The 22,440-nt window shown below is 52.6% G+C and overlaps 1 protein-coding gene across 1 annotated transcript in view; it reads right to left on the bottom strand.

Moving 5' to 3' along the window:
• The window catches only part of LOC111154127 (E3 ubiquitin-protein ligase RNF144A), a 32,910-nt gene extending 10,842 nt beyond the window's left edge, over positions 1 to 22,068 (bottom strand). Inside the window, exons 1-5 of the mRNA XM_022513531.1 lie at positions 21,919 to 22,068; positions 12,177 to 12,281; positions 11,975 to 12,035; positions 6,138 to 6,345; positions 2,727 to 2,874 (exon numbers count right to left, since the gene is read on the bottom strand). Coding sequence (XP_022369239.1) covers positions 2,727 to 2,874; positions 6,138 to 6,345; positions 11,975 to 12,035; positions 12,177 to 12,281; positions 21,919 to 22,053 — 657 coding nt within the window. The 5' untranslated portion in view covers positions 22,054 to 22,068. The remainder of the gene's footprint in view (positions 1 to 2,726; positions 2,875 to 6,137; positions 6,346 to 11,974; positions 12,036 to 12,176; positions 12,282 to 21,918) is intronic.
• Between the last annotated feature and the right edge of the window lie 372 nt (positions 22,069 to 22,440).

Genomic DNA, 22,440 nt, shown 5'->3' on the forward strand with positions numbered 1-22,440 from the left:
GCTCTTTGTTTACAAACAGGAAGTGCTTGGCCTTGAGGATGGATGACTTTCACAGTGGAAAAGGGCAAGGCGGCGCCTGAGTCTTTAGTTCAGGCAGAGTCGGGACGGCAGGGCTTCAGAACTCAGACAGACAGACAGACAGGGTGCTTCTCCAGGGACCAGAGCAGGGTCGACAGCCTTGTGTTCCGTGAAGACTGCTCCCGTTCCTGTAGCTTCATCAAAGCAGGGCAGTGATCACGCCCGGAGGTACACCTTCTGCTTCTGCCAGCCTGGGTCCAAGACTTCCCCCCAAAAACTCTTCAAGGAGACTGGGTAACACAGAGTAAAATGGACACTTCCCTTCCACTCCCCTTTAGGAAAAGTCATAAGGAGTGGCACACCGCAGACCAGACACTAGATGATACATCCTAATTTAAAAATCAGTTTTCCCCCTAAAATTGGAACATGGGACAATACAAAACTATATATAGAGAGAAAGACCATACACACACACACACACACACACACACACACACACACACACACATATATTATCTCATATATATACTGTATACATATGTAGTACACAGATCCGAAAACTTCGAGGCCCTAAGGACTTTGGAGTGCTTGAGACAGGCTTCTAGACGTCTCTTCCCACCACACAAGGTCACAGAACACACTTGCTTGGATCTAAGATAAAGAAGATTAATCTTGCCAAACTGATTTCTTAAACTTGACCTTGGATAAGATAATGAAGCCTCCAGGATAGCAAAAGGGTATTATCTTCCCAAGATTTGTTGAGCTACACACAGTTCTACTGTCCCTTTAGTAATTTATAGTTAATAAAGGAAAAACAGACTTCTCAAAACAAACAAACTCAAAAGAAGCGATCTAGCTAACACCTTTAAAGGTGGCCTTTATGTTACAGACCTGTTACCTTCTTTAAGATTCCATCTCAAACAGGCATTTACTTTCTTCCTGATAATCTGTAGACACATCCTGAAGACAACAGGCTAAGTTTCAAAGTTACTCCACTCCACCCACCATTAGGGACCCTTCTTCCTTCACCTTGGGAGCCCTGAGATAGCGGCCCCTTCTTGTCCCTCAGGAGCTAAGCTGACTGCTCTGATGTGGGCCCCAGGAGGGACACTTCCCCTGAAAAATGCTTTGATGTCACAGAGGGACGGAAGCAGGGGCAGGCTGTGGACAAATTCCTAAAAAGGTGAAGCAGGCATCTGTGGCAACCCTCCTTTATTTCAGTTATATCTTAATGGCTTAATACTATTTTTGGAAGAGCTGGACAGAGTTGTCCTGCTGTATAGGACAGACATATATAAATACATAGGACACATGACTTGATGTGCTTTGACAGTCACTAAGCACAGTCATTTTAACAGATGACTATATCTGCTACTTAACTGTGGTTTTAAAAACCTATGTACAGGGGCACCTGGGTGGTGCAGTGGTTAAGCGTCTGACTCTAGGTTTTGCCTCAGGTCATGATCTCAGGGTTGTGAGATGGAGCCTGGTGCCAGGTTCACATGGAGCATGGAGCCTGCTTAAGATTCTTTCTCCCTCTCCCCCTGCCCCTCCCCACTGCATGCATTCTCTCTTTTTACACTAAATAAGTAAGTCTTAAAAACAAAAACAAAAACCTAGGTACAAATAAACTCTTGTAAAACTAAAGTCAGAATGTCATCACTTTGGCAAAATGCCCATTTTCCTAATAGGGGTGAGGAAGGAGAATATGGAACTGAAAAGAAGTGTTCTTTGCATCTGGCCTTGAAACTCCAGAAAAAACAAAACAAAACAAAACAAAACAGGTGCTTCAAGAGGGGAGAGCCAGGCACTCCCAGCAGGAAGTGCAGAGATACTGGGGTACAGAGTGTTTTGGAAGCACTCAGCACAGGGCATACTTGCAAGGAGGTGGCCATATGAGGCTGGGAACTTCCATTCTGCCAGATGGCTCAGAGTGTGTGTTTTTCTGTTGTGAAGGTGACAGAAGGTCAGCAAAGTAACTGTGCCCCCACCACCCCATTTCCCTGTCCCCTGCCTCTGTTTATCCTTCCTAGTGCACTGACAGTCCCTGCTGTGCTCCCTGCTGTGCACTACACATTTGCATCCCCCCAAACTCCTAAGTTGAAGCCAAGTCCCCCCTGTCCCATGTGATGCTATCTAAAGTGGGATCTTTGGGAGGTGATTAGGCTCAAATGAGGTAATGAGATGGGCAGACGCCCCATGATGTGATTAGTGCCCCTGTACAATGAGGGCGAGACACCCACCTCTCTCTCTGCCACATGAGGACATAGTGAGAAAGTGTCCATCTGTAAACCAAGAGAAAGCTTCTCTTGTCTCTCTTGGCACTGGGTCAGATGCCAAGAACCGAATCTGCTCGGATCCTAATCTTGGGCTACCCAACTCTGGAGCATGAGCAATAAATGTCTTGTTTCAGCTCCCAGTCTCTGGCGTTCTGTGACAGCAGGTGGAGCCAAGACTGTCCCCACAGACCAAACCTGAGGCCTGAAGACCCCATCCACCTGGGCTGAATCCCAAGCCCGAGCTGACCTTCTGTTTCCCAGAACTCCTCCTACCACTGCACTGATGAATCCATATTTTCATAAGCACAGAGAAACATCCGATGATGTTACTTCTGTTTCCCAGACGCATTCCCGAAGCTCTTTAGGAAATGGCTGGTGGTTCTCCCCTCCCAGGCAGAAGCTCAAAGTCAAGCTCACGGCTGTACTCACGTCCAGAGACTCGAGGCAGTACCAGCAGAAGGCGTGTTTGCAGTTCTTACACATCATCTGGGCGCACCCCTCGTCCCGCTCGATGTAGACCTTGCACTTGGGACAGCGTTTGATGGGTGCGTCGTCCTCCTCCAGTTTGAAAGCAGAGCTGCGGGGGGAGAGTCCATCAGTGGGAGGCTCAGCAGGGCTGGGTGGGGTGAGAGGGTACGGTCAGGATCGGCGAGGCTGCAACCATTAGTGCAGCTATAGGGGGCCAAGGCCGCTTGTTATTAAATGTTATAAAATGAAACTAAGACTCCGTAAAACATTCACCAAAAAACCATGTGGATCAGCTAGTTGGATTTAAAAGCAATATCAGTATGTACTTAGGTTTAGATATGTGTAGACAAAAGAAATTATGGCAGAGGTTTCTAAAGAAGGTGTCCGTGTCATGGGATGATGGTCAAATTTTGTCTTTATTCATATATTTGTCTAATTTCCAAAGGATCGATGAGAATTTTTATGTACTTTGCTGTTATCAGGAAAAAAATAATAAATGTTAAAAATCCGTGCTCATTGATGAGTTAGATCTACTGGGCCTGTCTTTACAGAGTCACTTTCCTGAGAAGTCTGGTGAGGTCCACAGTGGTTGGCGTGACAGGCTATAAGCCCGGGGTCACGGCTGGCGTGACACAGACTGGCTGTAACAGCCGCACCGGGCCTCGGGCCTCTCAGTGTGGGCACGCTGGAACAACACATGTGACAGGAACACACTGTCACATCGAGCATGGGTGAACTTGGCCATAAACGACATCCAACCTTCTATGTTGCTAATAAAGAGAGGACAGAGACATTTTGGTGTGACCCCAGAAGAATGTTCATCCCATGCCATTAAATTTAAAGAGAAAGCTAAAAAAATGTGCATGGAAACGTCGGGAAGAAAAAGTGGTCAGCCGCTACAAATGGTTACCACCGACTATGAGAACGCATTTGTTGTATTATTTGAACTCACTGCATCAGTCCAACATCCGCAGGAGAAAAACAATCTCCCACTGGAGTGAGCAGCCTTCTAGACCCTGATGCATTCTGGAGCATACGCTCACGGAGAGGAGCAGATTCTGGCATTTGGAGTACATTCTGGAGGAAGGACCTTCCACAAGCCTCATAGTAAACATAACGATTAAAATCGTTTGCCTATAGTATGAGCTATCGGATAATTAGGAGGGGCTCCTCCTCAGTGAGGCGTGGGATCCCGCTGAATGTGGTTCTGTGCTGGTCACTAGCAGGTGGTGACCAGTGGGGACATCCCCGAAGGCGGCAGCGTGTCCTCACTGTGAGGAGCACGGTGTCTAGAGACAGGTCCTGACCATGTGGCTCGGGTACCAGCAGCGTGAGTGTGCCCGTCCCCTGCTCCAAGCGAGGCTATCGGCATCCACCTCGGGGTGCAGCGAGGCCGGAAAGGGTTTCTGTGCACGTGGTACACACACCCAGAGCCCGGCGGGCCGGCAGTAAGCACTCAGTAAGCAGCAGCTGTTATTCTAGTCCCCCTGAAAGGTAACAGTCTCTCCTGCTCTGATTCTTGTCCAGTGTGAAGACAAAACACACAGCAACCAGGCTGCACAGGACGGGACTCGAACTGAGCCAGGGCGGTCACACTCAAGGGCCTCCCGCGGGCCCAGGGAACACAGTCAGCTCTGCGCAAACACGAGCTGTGCCCTCTGGATTGCTGTACTGTGCCCAACAGTCACGGCCACCAAACCCAGGGACTGAGGCTGCCCATCGGGTTAGATAGCACTGCTTCGGTCTGAAAGCCAGTTGAGACCTTAAAGTAATGGAACTAATTTCCTCATGTGATTCATAAGCTCATTTGGAAGGAAATTCCATGAACGGGGACAATGTTATCAGTGGAGAATGAAGACTATGTCTCAGGGAGACTTTTAAATGGGAACAGTTGAAATATGTAAGCTCTGGTGTGGCGCGGCATGCCTAGAAATTCACATGGAATGGACGATGGTTTCCAAACACCTCCAGGCACCTGAATTACATTTCAAATTATTATTAATAACAACCGTTACTATTATAAACTCAAATTTATGAAAATAGATGGGCATCTTCAACCGCTTCCTCACCATCTGCCCAGGGCAGACACACCGCAGTCATCAGAGCTGGCCAGGTGCTGGACGGGAACATGGGCTGAGGGAAGAAAGAACATAACGCAATGCTACTGCATGGAAAAGGAGGAAGCGGTTCATTCCAGCATCCGAGTACCGGCCGGATGCCAAGATCTGGGGTGACAAAGTCCCAGCAAGCCCAGGCCGTGAGGTGGGGAGCTCAGCTTAGTGGGGGAATCAGCTACACACGCAGGTGAGCTCCAGCAGAATGTGCCTGGCAGTCTGATCAATACAGTATCTGGTGGGGGCACATAGGTGGGGTCAGCAGCCCTGCCCCGGGAATGGGGTAGCTTGACGAAGGAGGCATGTGAGCCCATCTTCGCCCGTGGCAAGGGGTCTCCAGGGAAAGAGGGGGGTGGGGGCACGCAGGCACAGGTACAAACGTGCAGACCCGGGAGAGGAAGGAGGGGCCGAGAGGTTCTCCATGCAGGTGAAGCTGCAGGCAGTGGGGGCACGGCAGCAGATGGGAGAGGAAAACAGGGAGCGGCTGGTGACCACACCTTTGGATGGCCAGTGGGAGTCCCTCGATCAAGAACACAGCCTCAACAGGCACAGGGCCAACACCATATTGGGGAACCATCTGTGCTCCAGACTTTATAGGACATCAATTGCTGAATATTACCAACTGCTTAGGACTCATCCGACTTAATTTCAAGATACATACACTGATGCTGCAGTGTCTCCCCGGGCTTCGGCCTCAGGGTCTGACCAGGGGACGAAAGGGGGGAGATGCAGTCTGTTTCCCCACCCCCCCCATCTTCCCACCGGCCCACTCTGCTAGGGAAGTGCAGCCCCTTGTTCCCCGACACCTGGAAATCTATTTTTGGTGATCCCTCTGGTATCTGCAACCACTGACCACCTACCCTTGTCGCTGTGCCCCCGTCTCAGATCACCTTCCACACGGTGGGGTCTTGGACAACTTTAGGTACCATAGGACTTCAAACTCCTCACGGTAATAAACTGTCCATACGTCTGTCCTTCCAGACAGGCTGCGTGTGTCTGCTTCCTGGGCAGACAGTGCCAGCTTACAGCGCCACTGCTTTGCACGATGCCTGACACATCATCAGTTCTCAAAAATAATCAACCTACCCGCCCACCCACCCAGGTTTATTAAACGAGGCTCAAGAGGAAGAGACTGATCCAGAAGGAGTCATGTCTTCTGGAGCCCCATTCAAGGAGATGTGGCTTCCTTCTCTCCCTTCTCCCCAGCCCTCTGCCACTCTCCCTCAGCCCTCTCCCACTGTAACTGGGCAGAGGGTACCTGGTCTCTCCGGGAAGGAAGGTGATCGGCATGGTCTCCGGGCAGCCTTGGCCAGGGTGCCAGCTGGCTTTGCAGGCAGAGCAGAATTCCATGGCACAGGCTTTGCACTGCACCAGCTGTGGGCTCTGCAGGCCCATGTCCTGGAGCTGGCACACAGCCTGGCAGGTGGACGCTGGGCACCAAGTCCGACAGGGGTCCAGGAGCACTTCTGGCACAGGGAGACAAAAACGGGCAAGTCAACATTGCACACGGAGGCTCTCGGGGGTGTTTGGACTGAGGGATCACAGCAGCGTGTGGCTTCACATTTTTAATAGGGAGGGAATGTCCAGACCCTGCGGTCTTCCTATGTCCTTCATGACCCGGTGCCTGTCTGGCTCTTGGTCCGCCCCTTGGTCCGCCCCTCCAGACGCTTCCCACTTCCAACCCCTCCCAAAACACACCCGGAGGCCTTTAGTAATGCTGCTGCCCGTGGCTCCTGGGAAGCACCCCCCCACACACACACACACACCAATGGTTGGTCTGGGTTCTCTCTGAGTGCCCACAGACCACGGTCCACTTCCTGGTCCACCTCCCCAGGATGCAACTTCCCAAAGTCAGGCCTGCATCTTTGGTTTTGCGGCCTCACAGCCTGGCCCAGTGCAAGGTGTGCAGCGGGTCCTTGGACAACATTTGGTAAGGAGCACAGAAAGAAAGGAGGGAAAGAACATGGCCGAATTCTTCTCATCAAAGGGCTCATTTGCCTAAGGCTGTCCCTTCTCCCAAATTTAAATCTAAGCCATGAACTACTGTGTGAAATGGCCAGGTTGCCTCTCCAACTGGAGACCAAGATGTTAAGAAGCCCCATTACAGTGACAGATTTTATTCTGAAAAGCAGGAGACCCTCCTGTTTCCACTCCCGATCCGGCCTGAGCTACCCTTCCTCGCGAACCTGGGTAATTGTTCCATTCACAGCCTGTAGGGGTAACGCCGAATCCTCAGGGAGGGGCAGCGGCAGCAAGGACCTGACAGGAAACCACACAGAACGCTGAGGCTCTGCCAAAAACCTATCACAGGCCGGAGGGCTATTTTCAAAGGCCTTCAAGTAGGCCACTGGTTTCTAAGCTTTCCAGCCACGGCTCTGGGGAAGTAACTGGAGACCACTGGGTTCTGCAGGGAAACTTGGAAGGCGATGAAAGGACTTGGGAGCTTCCTGGCCGTGTGACTGACTGACCGCCAGGGGTGGGTTAAGTTCACCTGCATCGCGGACAGGACGTGCACACACTGGGACCTACAGCCTCCTGGGGGCTGGACGGGGCTGGAGGTGCGCCCAGACTTCACCTACACGGGCTGCCACAGGACACGCGTAGGTGTGTCATGTTCCCCGATTAAACGAGAAGCCGGATTCAGCCCTCTAGGAGTAAGCTGTGTCAGGTACAACCCTGAAAACGGTATTCTATTCCAGGAATGAGCAAACATTCTCTGCAAAGGAGCAGACAGTGAGTGTATTTTAGTCTTTGAGAGTCGTGTGGTCTGTCTCCAATGACTCCACTCCGCTACTGTAGCCAAAAGCAGCCATGCTGATTCGCAAATAGCTGTTCCAATAAAACTTTATTTACAACATCAGGCTGTGGGCCGGGCCACTCTGGGCCACTGGTCACGGCTGGCCCACTCCCGCTCTAACCTAACTCCTCCCCTGACCTGTTATTTGGAAGGGAGAATTAATTAATGGCAGGAAGCTATCCAGTTGGTAGGTCTAGGGAGGATATAGTAGAACCTGCTAATATAAAGGGACTCTGGAATCCAGGAAAATGTGCTACTTTTTAGCTGAGCTTCATTACAGTAATGTAAACTCTTCATGAGGTTCCTAATGGTGAGTGAATGAGGAGGATTAGCTCTTGCCATCAGCTGCTTTTCTAGAAATGTCTGTGGCCATGAGATCGGGGTGGGGGGTGGCTCTGTGGGGCAACGTAGTGGTCACCTCTGAGGCATATGTGTGGGGAGCTCCCCTGAGCTGAGGGGACAGGAAGAAGGAGGAGGGAGAGTAGCCCCCCATGGAGGTCCCCACCCCGGGGAATGAAGGCGAGGCAGGTGACCCCTCCCCTCCCCGACCCTCCTCTCCCCAGTCTCATTGAGCTCCTCTTGACGGTCCCCACATGGCTCCCTATCTTTGGTGCTAGTGAGTAGTCTGGCGGGGGCAGCTCCATCCCAGCTAGATTCTGGGGCCCCCTATGAGCACAGCACCTGCAGAAGGGCAACGCAGGTCACTTAGCACACGAACCACCCCAGGGCACATGGGGAGAGCGCGTGCGCCTGCTCTGCTCTCTTCCCACTGGGACCCTGTGGTTAGTGCTGGTCCGTCTGGGAGTGTCAGTGAGCCTGCTGCCCTCCCACAGACCCTGCGGGTTCCCTCGGCTCTCGGCCCCGCCTCTGCTGCGAGGGGTCCGGAGGCATCAGGGCGGGCTGCAGGCCCTCACACACCTCGTGGCCGTGCCCAACCTCCCAGTTACTCTCCTCGCACAGCAAATGCAGCTACGAGGCTGCCTCATCATCAGAGACTCAATTATACAATGGAGCAGAGGCCAAGGAGACCTAGTGAAGGTTTCCATGGTAATGGCTTCAGTTGTGTGACTTTGTCCTCATGGAGCTGTGACAGGAACTGCCTGTTTCTGGGGAAAGATTCCCTATCGGAGAGGTAAAGGGCAAAGAGTCTGTCCCAGCCTGCCGAAGGCAAACACCCTTCCTGTGCTTCCAGGACCCCTCAAACCCTGCAAATACGGCCCCGGGACTCTTCTCATGGGGGGGCACCAACACTCCCATCACCGTGCCGAGTTCTGCCAGCCGGTGCACAAGACAGGAATCGATCAGGAAGAAAATCCACACTGGGAAGAAAGCTCTTCTTTTGGGGAAGCATGTCAGAACTGACATCTAAGGCTATGGATCGCATATATAACTAACAGTATACATGAGGCACACTGTATCTCTGATACATCGTATCTAATGTTTTACACACACATGTCTGTGTACAGCACAGGCTTGTTTCAAGCAAGGCCAGTCGCCTATTTTCTTGCATAGCAGAAGAAAATATTCTCAGCTCCCACCTCCCAAAGACACACTAACCCTAGATAAAGGAAGCAGATCCCCAGTAGCTCTGCTTATAAAAAAGCCCAAGACTTTTTTAAAAAGGTGCTTTTCTTTTTAAACATGTGTTCTTGGGGAAGCATGCAAGGAGAGTCAGAGTTCTGGCTTTCTCCACACGCCTGTCCAGGCTCGTGCTCCAGCCACACCCCTGCAGCAGCACATCCCATCCCGTGGGGAGTCCTTGGCCCCGGTCAGGTCTGCCTACTGATGGATCAGCTCAGCAAGTGGGCTCATCTGTCTGGGCTTTACTCTGGCGGAAAGCACCAACGCCACACAGGACAAGACCTGACTTGGGCATTCATCGGACCTGTTGTCCCAAGGATAAAGAATCCAGGAGGTCACAGATACGCCCCTGGATGGCAAGGACTTCAGGAGCGAGGAACGGGGAGAGAAACACCTGCCTTCTGACTCAGTGGCTTAGCCAGGAGCACGGGTGTAGTGCAGTGGGGCGTGCAAGGGGGGCAGCCATCGCGCAGCAGCGGCCCCCATCGGCCTCTGGAGTCTCCCACATGGTCAAGTGGGCAGTCAGAAAGAAAAACAAGCCCACAGTCTCCTTGGCAAAGATCCCAACTGGAGGAGTGGGGGAGGAGATGAAAATCAAGCTTGCTATGCCTGAAACGAACATAACATTGTGTCAGCTGTACTTCCACTTTAATGAAAGATCAAGGCTGGTATGTGAGAGGAGACGTTCTAAGACAAAACAGAGACAATGCTTACAACTTAGACTGATTAGGAACTAGGTGCTGTCAGAGCACCAGGGAGCTGGGTCCTCCTCCTGGGCGTCCTCCCGGAATGCATTTCAAAACGACAGATGAGGCCGGAAACTCCCCTTCTGATCATATCTCAAAACTTGTTCGCCGTACTAGCTAGTTCGCTGTACTAGCTAGAAGCAATTGCGTCACGTGAGCTCCAACATTTTAACATTTCACTCAGACAGGTCTTTGGTCACAGTAAGTCTGAGTTCATTGTGTGTTTTCACGTAATGCTAGCAAAATGTTCTCAAGTAATATAGCCTTGAGAGATTTTGTTAACATAAGTCAACTTGGCTTCCTTTTTATGCAAGATTAAAAAAAAAATCCTTGGCTTATCCAAAGCACTTGAAATTACAAAGTATTTGAAAGTACAATGTTGAAATTATTAGGTAGGAACGTTTATACAGCTGCATTTTTACATGAAATTCAAGGTCAGAGAAAGTTAATTTTCTTAAAACCCAAAGAACTACCAATTTCTGTCAAGATTCTCTCTGGAAAATATTTTCAGACAAGACTGAAAGTTTCAGAAATCCAAATTAATCAATTGTATAGCTCCACACGCTGACTTCTATATCGCATGGTGTTACATTTATTTTTTTTATTTTTTTTTACATTTAAACTATAAACCCAAACAAAATGATATATGCCATTTAAATAAACAAGCTCTTGAAAACAATTTCAATGCCATCAGAATCCTGTTTGATTAAAAATTAACTTGGCCTCCCACTGCTTTTTTTTAATTTTTTCCCCAGAAATAAGCCCTAAGAGGAAATGCAACTACCTTTAACATTTCTTAAGGAAAGAAAGACCTCTCCACATTTGGCTAAACTAGCAATCTCTTGATCCTTTCCTCTGCTCTATTCTGCTTTCTTCCCATCTTGAGTGTTTTCCTGTGAACACGCAGCCCAGGACTGCCTCTCAGTAATGAGCATCTGATGCAGACGAGGCTCTCTCTATACCAGAGCAGGAAGAGGGGAGAGCACCCTTGAACGATTATAGTCTGAGCTGAAAAGGTCAGAGTTTGGATGCACGGTAAAATTGTATAAGAAGCATCATCTAAACATGTCTGTTACTCTGCTCCTTTTCCGGTGAGCCCAAGGTCCAGGACACAAATGAGAATGAAGCCAAACGGAAGGCACAGACTCTTTAAAACATCATTTTATGACCTTGGCACACTTCAGAGAGCCAAGCCAAAGGCCAGTCCTGGACATCCAACACATTTCAATGCTTGGCAAGGCCACCGTGTAAATGATGTCATCTCTGCTCTGCACGTGCCACACAGTGCTCCTGGGAAACCCTGAGGTCTGTGGCAGGCCTGGCTCCTGCCAAGTGGGTGTGCAGGACACAGATCTGGTCCACGCTCCACCCTACGACCCATGAGAGCTGGAAGTCTGGGCAGGTCAGTTAGCCTCTGCAGGGGCCATGTTTACAGAAGGGGGCAAGCTGGCAGGGCCATCAGAATACTTACGGAGACAAGGGACTTGGGCCTGGCGCCCGCCTTTCCAGACCGGCCCCAGGGCAAAGGGACAGACTACACTGTCTGTCAAGATGCCAACTGCCACATTTCCACCTATGCGTGGCCTCCCAATGTCCTTCTGTGCCTTTGGAGCTTTTAAATTCTGCAGCGTCTAAGAATTTAGTCCCGGTACTCTTAGCCCTAACCTGGCTGAGGAATAATCATGCCCCATGAAGGTCAGATCTCTTTAAACCACCCCCTGCACCCAAATCTCCCTAACGAGGTGTTTTAGGATTCCTTCTCATTACCATGCGGAACCCCAACAAAGACTCTCCACCTGGGAGCTCTGCAGAGAACTCAAAACGACGCAGACATTTCAGGAATCTAACTTTCGTGGACACTTTCCTTCCAGTATGGCCAAACCAGGCGCAAGGCTATCCACCAGACGCGCCGCCCCCGACGCCCCCGCTCTCCGCCCAGGAACCACGACCCCTACCACGCCGGGCACCTACCTCTTTCAAACTGTAGCTTTTTGTATCTTTGCATAATTTCGGCGGCAACCATGCACTCAATCTAAGAAGAGAAAGGACACAAACAAGACCTTTAGTGGCTGTGGGCTGGAACAGAGCCCGGTCAGCCTGCGCACGGCCCACGACCCCCGTGCAGCAGGGCACCCGGCCCACGTGCAAAACCCGTCTGCTCGGGTGCTCGTGCCTCGTCCTCCTGCAGGCGGCCCTGTTTAGGGCAGGCGGCATCAGGGCAGCTGATTGCGGTTTCTAGTCCTTCTTTGATCAAGAGCTCCACGTACTGTTTCAGGCACTGAAAAGAAAAAGAACAGAGAAGCGTCTTTCAACACCTTGACCTCCTTCAGGGCGAAGACCCACTGACGCGTAACCCGGCGCGCTGTCCCGACGCGGCTCCCTGTCTTCACCGTGCGGCCCACAGCGACCGCCAAATTAGAGGTTTTGATCACCGGACAAACATTTACAGGGTGCCCCCCCATTCCAGGCAGAACAAAGGCAGCAGGTGGGATCCACACACACAACCTTGGCCAACACCACATCGGCGCGTCTCACGGTTTGAGGAGAAACGGAGAGGAAGGTCGGGGCCAGACCTCAGGCACTGCACCCAGTTCTTCCTACTCCATTGTTTCCTGCACTCCTTAGATCATTCTTACAAGAAGGGGAGGATGGTTTCACCTTTCGGGTGTGAACACTGAGTCCCCACAGAAGGGGCCTGTTAGCGGACCCCGACAGCAAGGGCAGAGAGCCCTGCGTCAAGCCCGGCCTGGCTCGACTTGGAAATGCCCCAGCACCCCCCACCATGACCTGTACATGGATGCCGACCTGAACCCCCGAGCCCCACTTCCCCAGCAGTCACTGACTCCCACCGCACCCACTGAAGGACTGCTGAAAGTCTCAGCCAGACAGAAAAAGGGGGAGACACCGCAGAGTTCTATCGAGGAGGAGGAAGCCGTACACAGTGCCCATGTGCTCCCGCCCTGTCTACGAGCCTGGGAAACCCTCGCTCCCCGGAAGAGCACAGTTAGAAGAAAGACGCGGCCTCCCCGGGTAGGCTCGCCACTGAAAGCAGCAAGAGAGACTGAAAGGTTCACAGGAGAACTGGAAGAGCACCGACACGGGCCGCCACATGACGAGGAACCAGCGCCAACCATCTCAACAGCGTCCCCACGTCAACTTCAGTCGCAGCCCTAGTCCAATATTTGGGGTTCATGACGCCAACACCACTGTCACAGTAACACGATTAAGTTATCATGATCCGGAGCACCTGGGTGGCTCAGTTAAGTGTCTGCCTTTGGCTCGGGCCATGATCTTGGGGTCCTGGGCTCAAGCCCCATGTCGGGCTCCCTGCCCAGTGGGGAGCCTGCTTCTCCCTCTCCCTGTGCTGCTCCCCCTGTCTGCGCTCTCTCATGCTCTCTCTCAAATAAATAAATAAAATCTATTAAAAAAAAACAGTGTATGTATGTACAATAATTTGATCTAAATGGGTAAGTTTCACCCTTCTGGCACATCAGAAAGTTTCACCACCGGAGACACAAAGCAGCCGTGTTGGCAATCCTCAGAAAGAGCCGTTTCCCCCAGAATGCAAGGCTTCGTGCATCAGCAGCAAAACGGGTGCCCAGAGCCCAGCCCAAGGTCAGTTTGCACTCCTCAGCCCTGCCCGGGCTGCCCGTGAGTGCAGAGGCTTCATGAACTTCCATAATGCCCAGAGCTCTGACATCTCTCCAGGGCGATGGTTATGGAGAGCTCCCAGAGGCCCGGGTTTGTGGTCTTAGAGGTACGCCATCAAAACCCACACCAGGAGGAGGCCAGGCAGCAGAGGAGGGGGCTTTCCCACAGAGCTGCAGGCAGGCCTGGCCCCCACCCCCCACTCTGGCTGTGAGCGCCACAGCAGCTGTCTCAGGGAGACAGCCACGCTATGGAGTGGTGGCCTGCGACCCTTGTGACTATGCTGTGTTTCCAGTCGGGAGCGACCTGGAGTGTATCAGGGATGGCTAGGTGACTGTGAGGCGGGAGGAAGACCACAGGCTTTGGAGCTAGACAGACTTCATGGAACTGCTGTAGGCAGAGGCCACAGAAGGGCTCCCTAATGAGTTCAGGCCACAGCTCCCTCGACCATAAAACAGGGATGGCCAACTTGCTGGGCTTCTGCGATTGTAAGAAAGAACGTAAAAGCACCCAGCACAACTTCCATGACCATAGCGACTGTTGGTGCCTCTAGTGTGTCTGTCTGCATGGTAGGATTCCTAGAGTCAGACGCATAAAAATCTACAGGAACCTTAGCCACAAGATAATGATTTTACTTTTTCTCATCAGTTTGCCTATCTGGGATCTCTGGAGAATGGTCCAATGCCCTCAACTCTCCCGGAGCCGTCCACCACAGCACACTCTGGGCTCCCCGAGAAGCACACCACCTAATGCCTGTGGGAAACTGCACGAGGGCATCTCAACGCCCCCGAACATCACTGCTCAGAACGGGCCTGCAGCCCAACAGTGAGCACGTCACATCCGGCTGGACCGCTGAGAGCCTCTGCGCAGAGCGACTGCGTTCTGGGAGTGCCCGTGTGTTTACTCTGTAAGAAGACGTGCGGATCCAAGCGCCTGGCAGGCCCTCCCTGGAACACCAGTCCAGTCTCCTTCCAGATGTGAAGCGGTCATGACTGCAAGCCCGGTTTTTCCATCTAATCGCAAGAAGAGGTCTCAAAAGGAGGGCGAAAGAATGGGCCAAGGAACTTCTCTCAGAATAGAGACACAGTGCAAAAGCGGCAGATGGGTTTCCTGCTGTGGCACTCTCAGGGATCCAATGGCCTCCCTGTGGCCTCAGGGCTCCCAGCTTGCAGAGGAGAAAACAAAGACTCAGGGAAGTGACGAATGGACCCAAGGACACACTCCACAAATGCTGGAGCTGGGGCTCACTTGTGCATGACTCCAAAAGGGGGGGGTGTTTTCTGTTTTTGTTTTTAATTTCTGTCTTCTTCCTCAATGAAGAACTCTTTCATGGGCAATCACTTAGTATGAACTTCCAGCTCCCTCTTACTTTTTTTTTTTTAGTAGGACATAGAATTATAGGTACTTTTTTTTTTTTTTTTTTTTTTTTTTGAGTAGGTTCCACACCCAGCATGGGGCCCAATGCAGGGCTTGATCTCACGCCCTGAGATCAAGACTGGAGCTGAAATCGAGTCAGACCGTTAACTGACTGAGCCACTCAGGCACCCCTTTTGTATGTACTTTAAGCTGGAGAAGTCCGAGTCACCCTACAATGCATCTGTACATGTCCCCGATGCTCGGAGGCTATGACACCAAGCCCCCCCACCGCCACTGCAGGGAAAGACGCTCCTGCAGGTCGGGATGGTGCCGTGTTCCTAACACCCTAATGGGGAGTAGGGCCCCCCAGGGGGTGGTCAGGAAGGCTTCCCAGAGGGGACACACTGGCCAGAGGGACAAGGACATTCCAGGAAAGGGGGCATCTGCTGCACAAAGGGCAGAAGGAAGGAGCGGGAGCGTCAAGAGCCACAGAATGTTCCAGGCATTTCATTTTCCGTTTTGTCTTCCAACTCTTGGAACCCAGTTCCAAGAGGAGACAGCACTGCAGATTTGCTTCAGTTTCCTGCCAAGGAGAAGTGGGCCACAGAGACCCAGCGGCCTTGCCTGAGCTACAACAAGTCTCTACGCTGTTTTCTCACTGGAAGGTCTGCGGGCTGCTGCAGACCCAGAGAGCAGGAGAAAACTGCTCAGAAACTGTGCTTCAAGGAGCCGGAGTAGCTTACAATCCTCAGGGATCCACTCCTTATGAACAGGCAAGACAAGAGATTGCAGTGGGATCCCAGCGGTGGGACCCCAGTGGTGGGACCCCAGTGGTGGGACCCCAGCGGACACCATCTGAAGAACAGGGGCCTGGGAAGCACAGACCTGGGTCTGACTCCCAGCCTACTCAGCTCCCAGCTGTGCACGAGGGACCACACCTCCCGGGGCCCCATTCCACGCGCTGTGGGAGGAGAGAAGCCCACCACCACCACGCCTGTTCCAACCGCAAGGCCAACCCAAGGTGGCCACGGTCACACGCTCGGGCAGGCACTGTGCGCCTTCCGTAGGTGTCAGCACGGCAGCCCCTATGGCTATGGCTGCTCTGAATATTAGTGCACGGTGGGCCCTGCACGAAGGTCAGGACCCAGGGAATGCACACCCCTCTGCAGGCTTGTGATTACAGATGCCCAGTAAGGACGGGGAGCCCCAGACCTGGCGTGAAACACTCTCTTTGAAGAGCACCAAGTTGGAAGTCCACAGGTGTGAGTCTGTCGCCCGTTTGGGGTTTCTAGATTGGTTCAGCAGGCAGGACCTGCTCCTGAGAGAGGGCATGCTGGAACCGTACCAGAGGCGGCAACTCTTGGGGGGGCTTCCTTCAGCACAATCAAAGCAAAGAGAGAGACAAGCCTGCTATGGGCTACGTGAAGCCAGGGCTGGATGGGGGCGTGCTCGTTCAAGGAAGGCAGAGCACAGAGTGCCCATTCCCACGTCAGGCCCACACGAAGCACATTGACCCCAGGAGAAGGGCTGGCTTGACCACAGGTGTGCCCAACATTGCAGCTGGTACCGGAGAGGCAGGAGGGGGCTCGGGCCACATGCAGCAGCGGGGGGCTTCGCGTGGGAGGTGGTGGGGACTCCTCCCAGTATGGCTGGAGTGGATTTACCCCAGCAGAGACTGCATTCAAGAACTCAGCCTCAGCCGGGTGGGATAAACCTGAGTATGGCAAGGAGACCAGGTAAGCGGCTCAGGCCAACTGTCCCCATCAGGGCAGTGTGCCGCCCCGGCTTCGGGAAGTAACAGTGATGGCAGCTCATCGGGGGAACTGGACACATCCCACCACCTGGCCTGGAGCCAGCAGGGACTGGAAAAATCAACCATCAAAACGAGGCATCCCCCGCGGAGTCCTGCGGGGGTCCCTGGCCCCGCTGACTGAGCACAGGAGGACTGTTCCGAGAACCCGGCTGCGGCCAATAACGGGCAGGCTCTGATGAGGCGGGACGAGTGCGGGGCGCAGGGTGAGGCTGAGGGAGATCGGGAGGCGACGGTTAGGACAGTCTGAAGAGGACTCAGTCCCGCTCTGACAACCTGGGGGCTTTTCTGGGGACTCCGAGGCCTTGGCACCACTGCTCTACGTGGAATGGAGAGTCTGGAGTTGAAGCTGGTCTGCTCCTGCACAGAGACCAGGGAATCCTGGACTCCCTTCTCCTGGGGCAGGGGCTGTACTCGCGGCTGGGGCAGGGGTGGGAGGAGATCCCGGAGAGAGTGTGAACCCCTCCTCTGAAGGGGGCACAAGCCCCTCCCTGGGGCGGGGGAAACACAGCCTCCTCTGTGGGTTGCGGGGGGAGGAAGCAAGCACAGCCCCCCACCCCACCACACCTGTAAGCAGCAAATGCGGACAAGGCTTGCAATCAGCTGATGTGAAAAACCAAAGTCACAGAGCAGCAAAGATGAGTCTTGACGCAAACCTCACCTTCACTGCAAAGACCTCCCAGTGGAAGGCAAGTCAGAGGTATTGTGTTAGAGGCAGAAACACGGAGAAGCTGTCATGACACACACTCAACAAATACCGATTTGCTCTGCACCTAAAGTCTAGGAGCCAACACTATGGAAGGCAGAGAAGTCTCGGGGGGACTCGTGCTGATGGAAGAGTCAGTGCACTTCTGTGTGCGGCTCTGAGGGGTCTCTGTGTGTGTGCAGACAGAAGGGGACACAGATATGTGACTCTGAGGCCCAAGCGGGGGACAACATGAGTCCACACACAGCTGCTCAGAATCGGGACACCTGAGGGTTCCTTCCATAGAGGGAAGCTCCACTCACTTCCCCTCAGTGCCCTAGGCTGTTTCGACTGTGCACAAAGCTGAGGACTCTTCCAGCAAACGGAGAAACCCACGGTGTGCTTGCTCTTTACCTCGTGGATAAGAAGGGGCAGGGCACTGCTAAGGATCTCCATCGGGGGACCTTGCCCACGACGGGGCAGGGGTCCAGGGCCCTAACTGCAAGAGACTTGGATGGGTCTCCTGTGTGAGAACAGGGAGGGGGGCTTTGGGATGGAGGGTCAGGTGCACATAACAGGGAGAGAGAAAGACCCCGCGTGCCCTTCCTCGGTTGGAAGGTGCCAAGACCCAGGGGTGTATGGAGGATGGTCACTGCCCCTGACCTGGAGTGGCCCACAAACGACTCCAGGGCAGCCCCCAGGCCTGTGTGTAGCTTCCCAGCAGAACAGATGCCAGGAGTCAGAGTTTTCTTAGGGGCCGCTAGTAGACAAGCTTCGGATCAGGACACAAGTGCCAAGTGAGGGAGGCAACCAGAGAGCATTCTGGAGCGAGGCGTTTCATCTCTCTGAGCTGCTGCGTCTCTTCATGAGATGGGGGACTTCTGCCCACTTCACAGGATTTTATGACAAGTGAGATGAATGTGGTATGTCACCAGCAATTAACAAACGTTATTCCCCCTCCTTTTCTACCCACAAGGCAGAGTTTGAGGGAACCTAGAAGCCAGGGATAAAGACAAAAATCACTGTGGCGTGCCTGTGAGCAGTGTGGGCAGAGAATCCGAGGGTCTGGGTGATGGCTCGAGACCATGCAGATCAGGGAGCAGGTCTGCACAGGGACACAGAAAGGCCTTGCTGAGCTACGTGTCCATGTAGCTGCCATCTTGGCAGTGGGAAGCCCTAAGCCGCTGGTCCATTCTCAGCTCCGGACCGCAAGGTATACCTTTCCCCATCGTGAGACCCAAGACTAGGACGAGGCCCTCTACAGCACTGGGCCCCAGCCCAGAGAGCAGAAGCTGGGGAGCTGTGCCCCCCAGAGGCCTAGGGCGCTCAGAGCCCCCAGGAGCCAACGTGCAGGACAGATGACAGGACAGGTGCCCAAACTCTACACCGGCAGAGAGACCTGTTTTAACCACTTGACACAGTTACAATCTCCCCTGCAGACTTGCATCTGAATGGACCCTGAGCTGAAGGACAGACACTTTGAACACCACCCCCAGCATTCCCTCTTACCATGTGGTGAGCCCCAGTTGGCTTCCTCTTAACCTGAAGACACTAGGATTTCTTAGACACATCTCAGATTAGAGGGAGAGGGGGAGGGAGAGCAGTTGCAATCGTGAAAGTAAGAAAAGTAAGAGTAGCATCTTCCTCACGCAACACAAGCTGTTGAGAACTCAAGCACCGACCACTCCAGTGACAGACATTTTTTTGAGTGTCACTGTGTGCCAAGGTTTAGGGAACGATGAAACAAAACAAAATCCCGCTCCTCTAGGGGATATCGGTAAGGAGACGTCACGACAACACAGTGGGACAGAAGGAACCAGATACAGTAAGAGGAGCTGGAAGTGTCCAGTAGTTCGGAGCAGTTGCGTGTAGGAACTGAGGACGGGGGAGGGAATAAGGAACAGGAGCTTTGAGTCTGGATAAAGGCAGGGACCCAATTACATGGTGGCATTTCCACCCCAAAGGGCCCAAACTACAGAGGGTCATCTGAGCTAGCTATTGGAGAAAGTGCGAATGGATAGAGCCACCGTGGACACACAAGCAGAAGTGGGACTGTCATGGTATAGGGGGCTGAATTGGGAGGGTTTTGATAGGAAAGGTTTCCACTGGGTTCTAAAGTGGCCCCTCTGAGCCAGCCTTGGGTGGTCAACTTCCCTGCCAGGCCAGAGCCACACAGGGAGCAGTAAGCTTAGGGGCTGGACTGTGGGTACATTTTCCAGTGAAAATATATGGCACCGTCCACCTCAGGAGCCACGGCGTGGCCATCATGGAAAGAGCAGTTGACTATAAACCTTAAGTCTCAGCTTCCCCCACCGTTAACTACTGGGAGACCCAACATACAGAGGAGGCCTCAGAGGCCGTCGAGGTCAGAAACAGCACCTGCATTTCAAGGCAGAGATGCCTGACCTCCCCATCCCGGTTTCCCCTTGGGCCCCTCCCTCCTTGAGGTCAAAATCCTTCAGAACCTAACAATAATCCTCCAGTGATTAGTTTATTAGAGGGCTTCCTTCTTTCCAGACAATTTTCTCTCTTTTCTCTTTCCCACCTTCTCCTGTCTGTCCCCCAGGAAAGGGGCAGTTACGACTCCTCTGGCCGCGGCCCGTGGTGGTGGGCCAGGGTGACCTGAGGCCCCCACACAGGGAAGAAATGGGGCGCAGGCACCTCCCCCACTCTCAGTCTGTCAACACACAGGTGCTTCCTCTGTTCTTGCTGCAGAAACAAGTGCGACTGTTTTTTCGACATTTTCATGTTTAATACCCGGTTGTGAGAAAAAAAAAAAAAATCTCCAGTGTCCTGCTATCTCTTAGAACTGCAGACGCCCCTCTTTGTGGGGACAGTGCTATCTATCTCCCCCCCCTTCAAAGTCGGCCCCCTTACATTAAGCACTTGATGTGAATTAGAGTTGCTTACTGGTTTTTACTACAATTTTCTAGGAACAGAAAACCAAAACAACAACAATGAAAGGAGGAAAGGTGGGGGAGGGGAAGAGCAGGTGACTGAGACCAGCAAGCTCGCCCAAGGGCACAGGACAGATAGGACTGACTCCACCCCTGGAGACCAAAGAAGACTTTCCCTCAGGCAAGAGGGAGGCAACCTACATAAAGGAAATCTTTACTCTGTCCAGACTGCTTCCCCCCAGCTCTTCCTCTAGAAATGAAACCGAGTCCCATACCCGCTGCTCATTGACTGGAGGTCCCCATCTTTGCCTCTCCCGCTCCCCTCTCCCTCCCATCCTTTCCCATCTCAGGAAAATGTCAAAAGCAATTTCCTGCCCTCCAAGCTGAAGTGACTTTCCTGAGGCTTTAAGGAGCTGCATTTCTCGCAGATCAACACTGAGGCAGACTCCCTGTGGTGTGGTCTAGTGAACTTTTAGTGACGAGCAATGGTGAGTCCTGGGTGGACAAGGTGTTTAAGGGGTACGGAATCCTGTCCCCCAGAAAGGCAGCGTCAGAAGATGGAGACGTGACGGTCTGCAAAGCTCCATCTCCCTATCTCTGAAAGAGACATGCCATCAAACGTGCCCACGTCCCAGAGACATCAGGAGACACGAAGTCAGGTCTATGCAACAAGGGCAGGGAGGGAGAACACGGCTCCTGCAAAAGGGTAGGGAAGGCTGTCTGGTGACAGATTTTAACCTAGACATTTGAAAAATACACCGGCAGGCCACCCAGATGGTCCATTTATAACACGGTTAAATTCAGAAGCAACTTTTTGGGGTTTTTTATAGTTGGAAGAAAACATTCTTTTTTTTTTTTTCTTTTTTCTTTTCTGGACTTTCTTCTTTTTTATTCCTTGAATGGGAGGAGAAATCAAGTAGAATTCAAGAAGATGAACTGAAAATAAACCCCAAATCCTCATTTTCCCTTTCTGAGGGGTGACAGGCTGGGTATGAGTGAGGCCTGAGGGAGAGGGGTCCCTGGGTCCCTGTGGTCATTAAGAGCAGATCATTGGGCCCCAAATAATGCTGGCTAAGGCACACGGAAATTTAAATGCGATTTCAGCATCCTCTGTAGCTTGACACAGAGCAAGCTGACATGAATAGCCAGGTGTCCTCTGTGCGCACTCACTAGCTTAGCACCTTGAGTTATAATCTCAAGGATGCAATCATTAAATTAAACTTAAAATGAGGTATGGTAAAGCTCTTTCTTTCTGGAAAGGAAAGCACACGTCATGATCAGCTTTCCTCAGTTGCATTTCCAGCTTCTACAACTCTGTTTAACCACTAACTTTTGCATCGCGAGCTCCTGGGATGGAAATCTACTGGGGTGCCTGACGGGTTCCAAGGCAAAGTCTTCCAGGAACTGCATGAGAGACTCTGTCCCTGGCAAAGGTGGGGTCCAAGGTCACGAAAAACGAACACAAAAGCTTCCTCCTGGAAGTGTTTTTAACCACAGTTTTCTCCCCAAAGGGACCAACCAGAGTGCAGAAGATGCACTGGCACTGGGCGATGGTCGTCATCTGCTCCACTGGATACTCCCCGAGACACAGCTTGCACGACACCAGCGGGTCGAGGGCCAGGTCCCACGTGGGCCGGTACCGCGCCGTGGTCATGGCAGAGCAGTCTGAAATGAGAGAAGTGCGGGCCGTCAGACCCCCTTGTGTGAACTCACTGGCAGAACCGAGGCAGGGATCCCTTCCGGCTGCAGCGAGATCCCCGGGAAGGGGCCCACGGTTCTAGACAACGCATCTGGGCCCTCTGGGTTGTAAGCAGGGGTTCCTGACTTGGGTCTGTGGGGGAACCCCTTTCCCACACAGCTGGTATGATCCTGTCGACCCTCAAAATGGCAAATGACCCATCCCATCCCTCCATCCCTCCATCCGTCCCTCCTTCCTCTGGGCATTGAGTAAGTCCTCTCCCACCGACCAAGCACCTGGCCCAGGAGACCAAGACCTTCGCAAGCGTGGAGAGGAAGCTTCTGCTGAAACAGTCTGGTACAA

Source organism: Enhydra lutris, unplaced genomic scaffold, assembly GCF_002288905.1.
Source record: "Enhydra lutris kenyoni isolate GAN:26980312 unplaced genomic scaffold, ASM228890v2 scaffoldscaffold35, whole genome shotgun sequence".
In the NCBI taxonomy this organism is placed as follows: domain Eukaryota; kingdom Metazoa; phylum Chordata; class Mammalia; order Carnivora; family Mustelidae; genus Enhydra; species Enhydra lutris.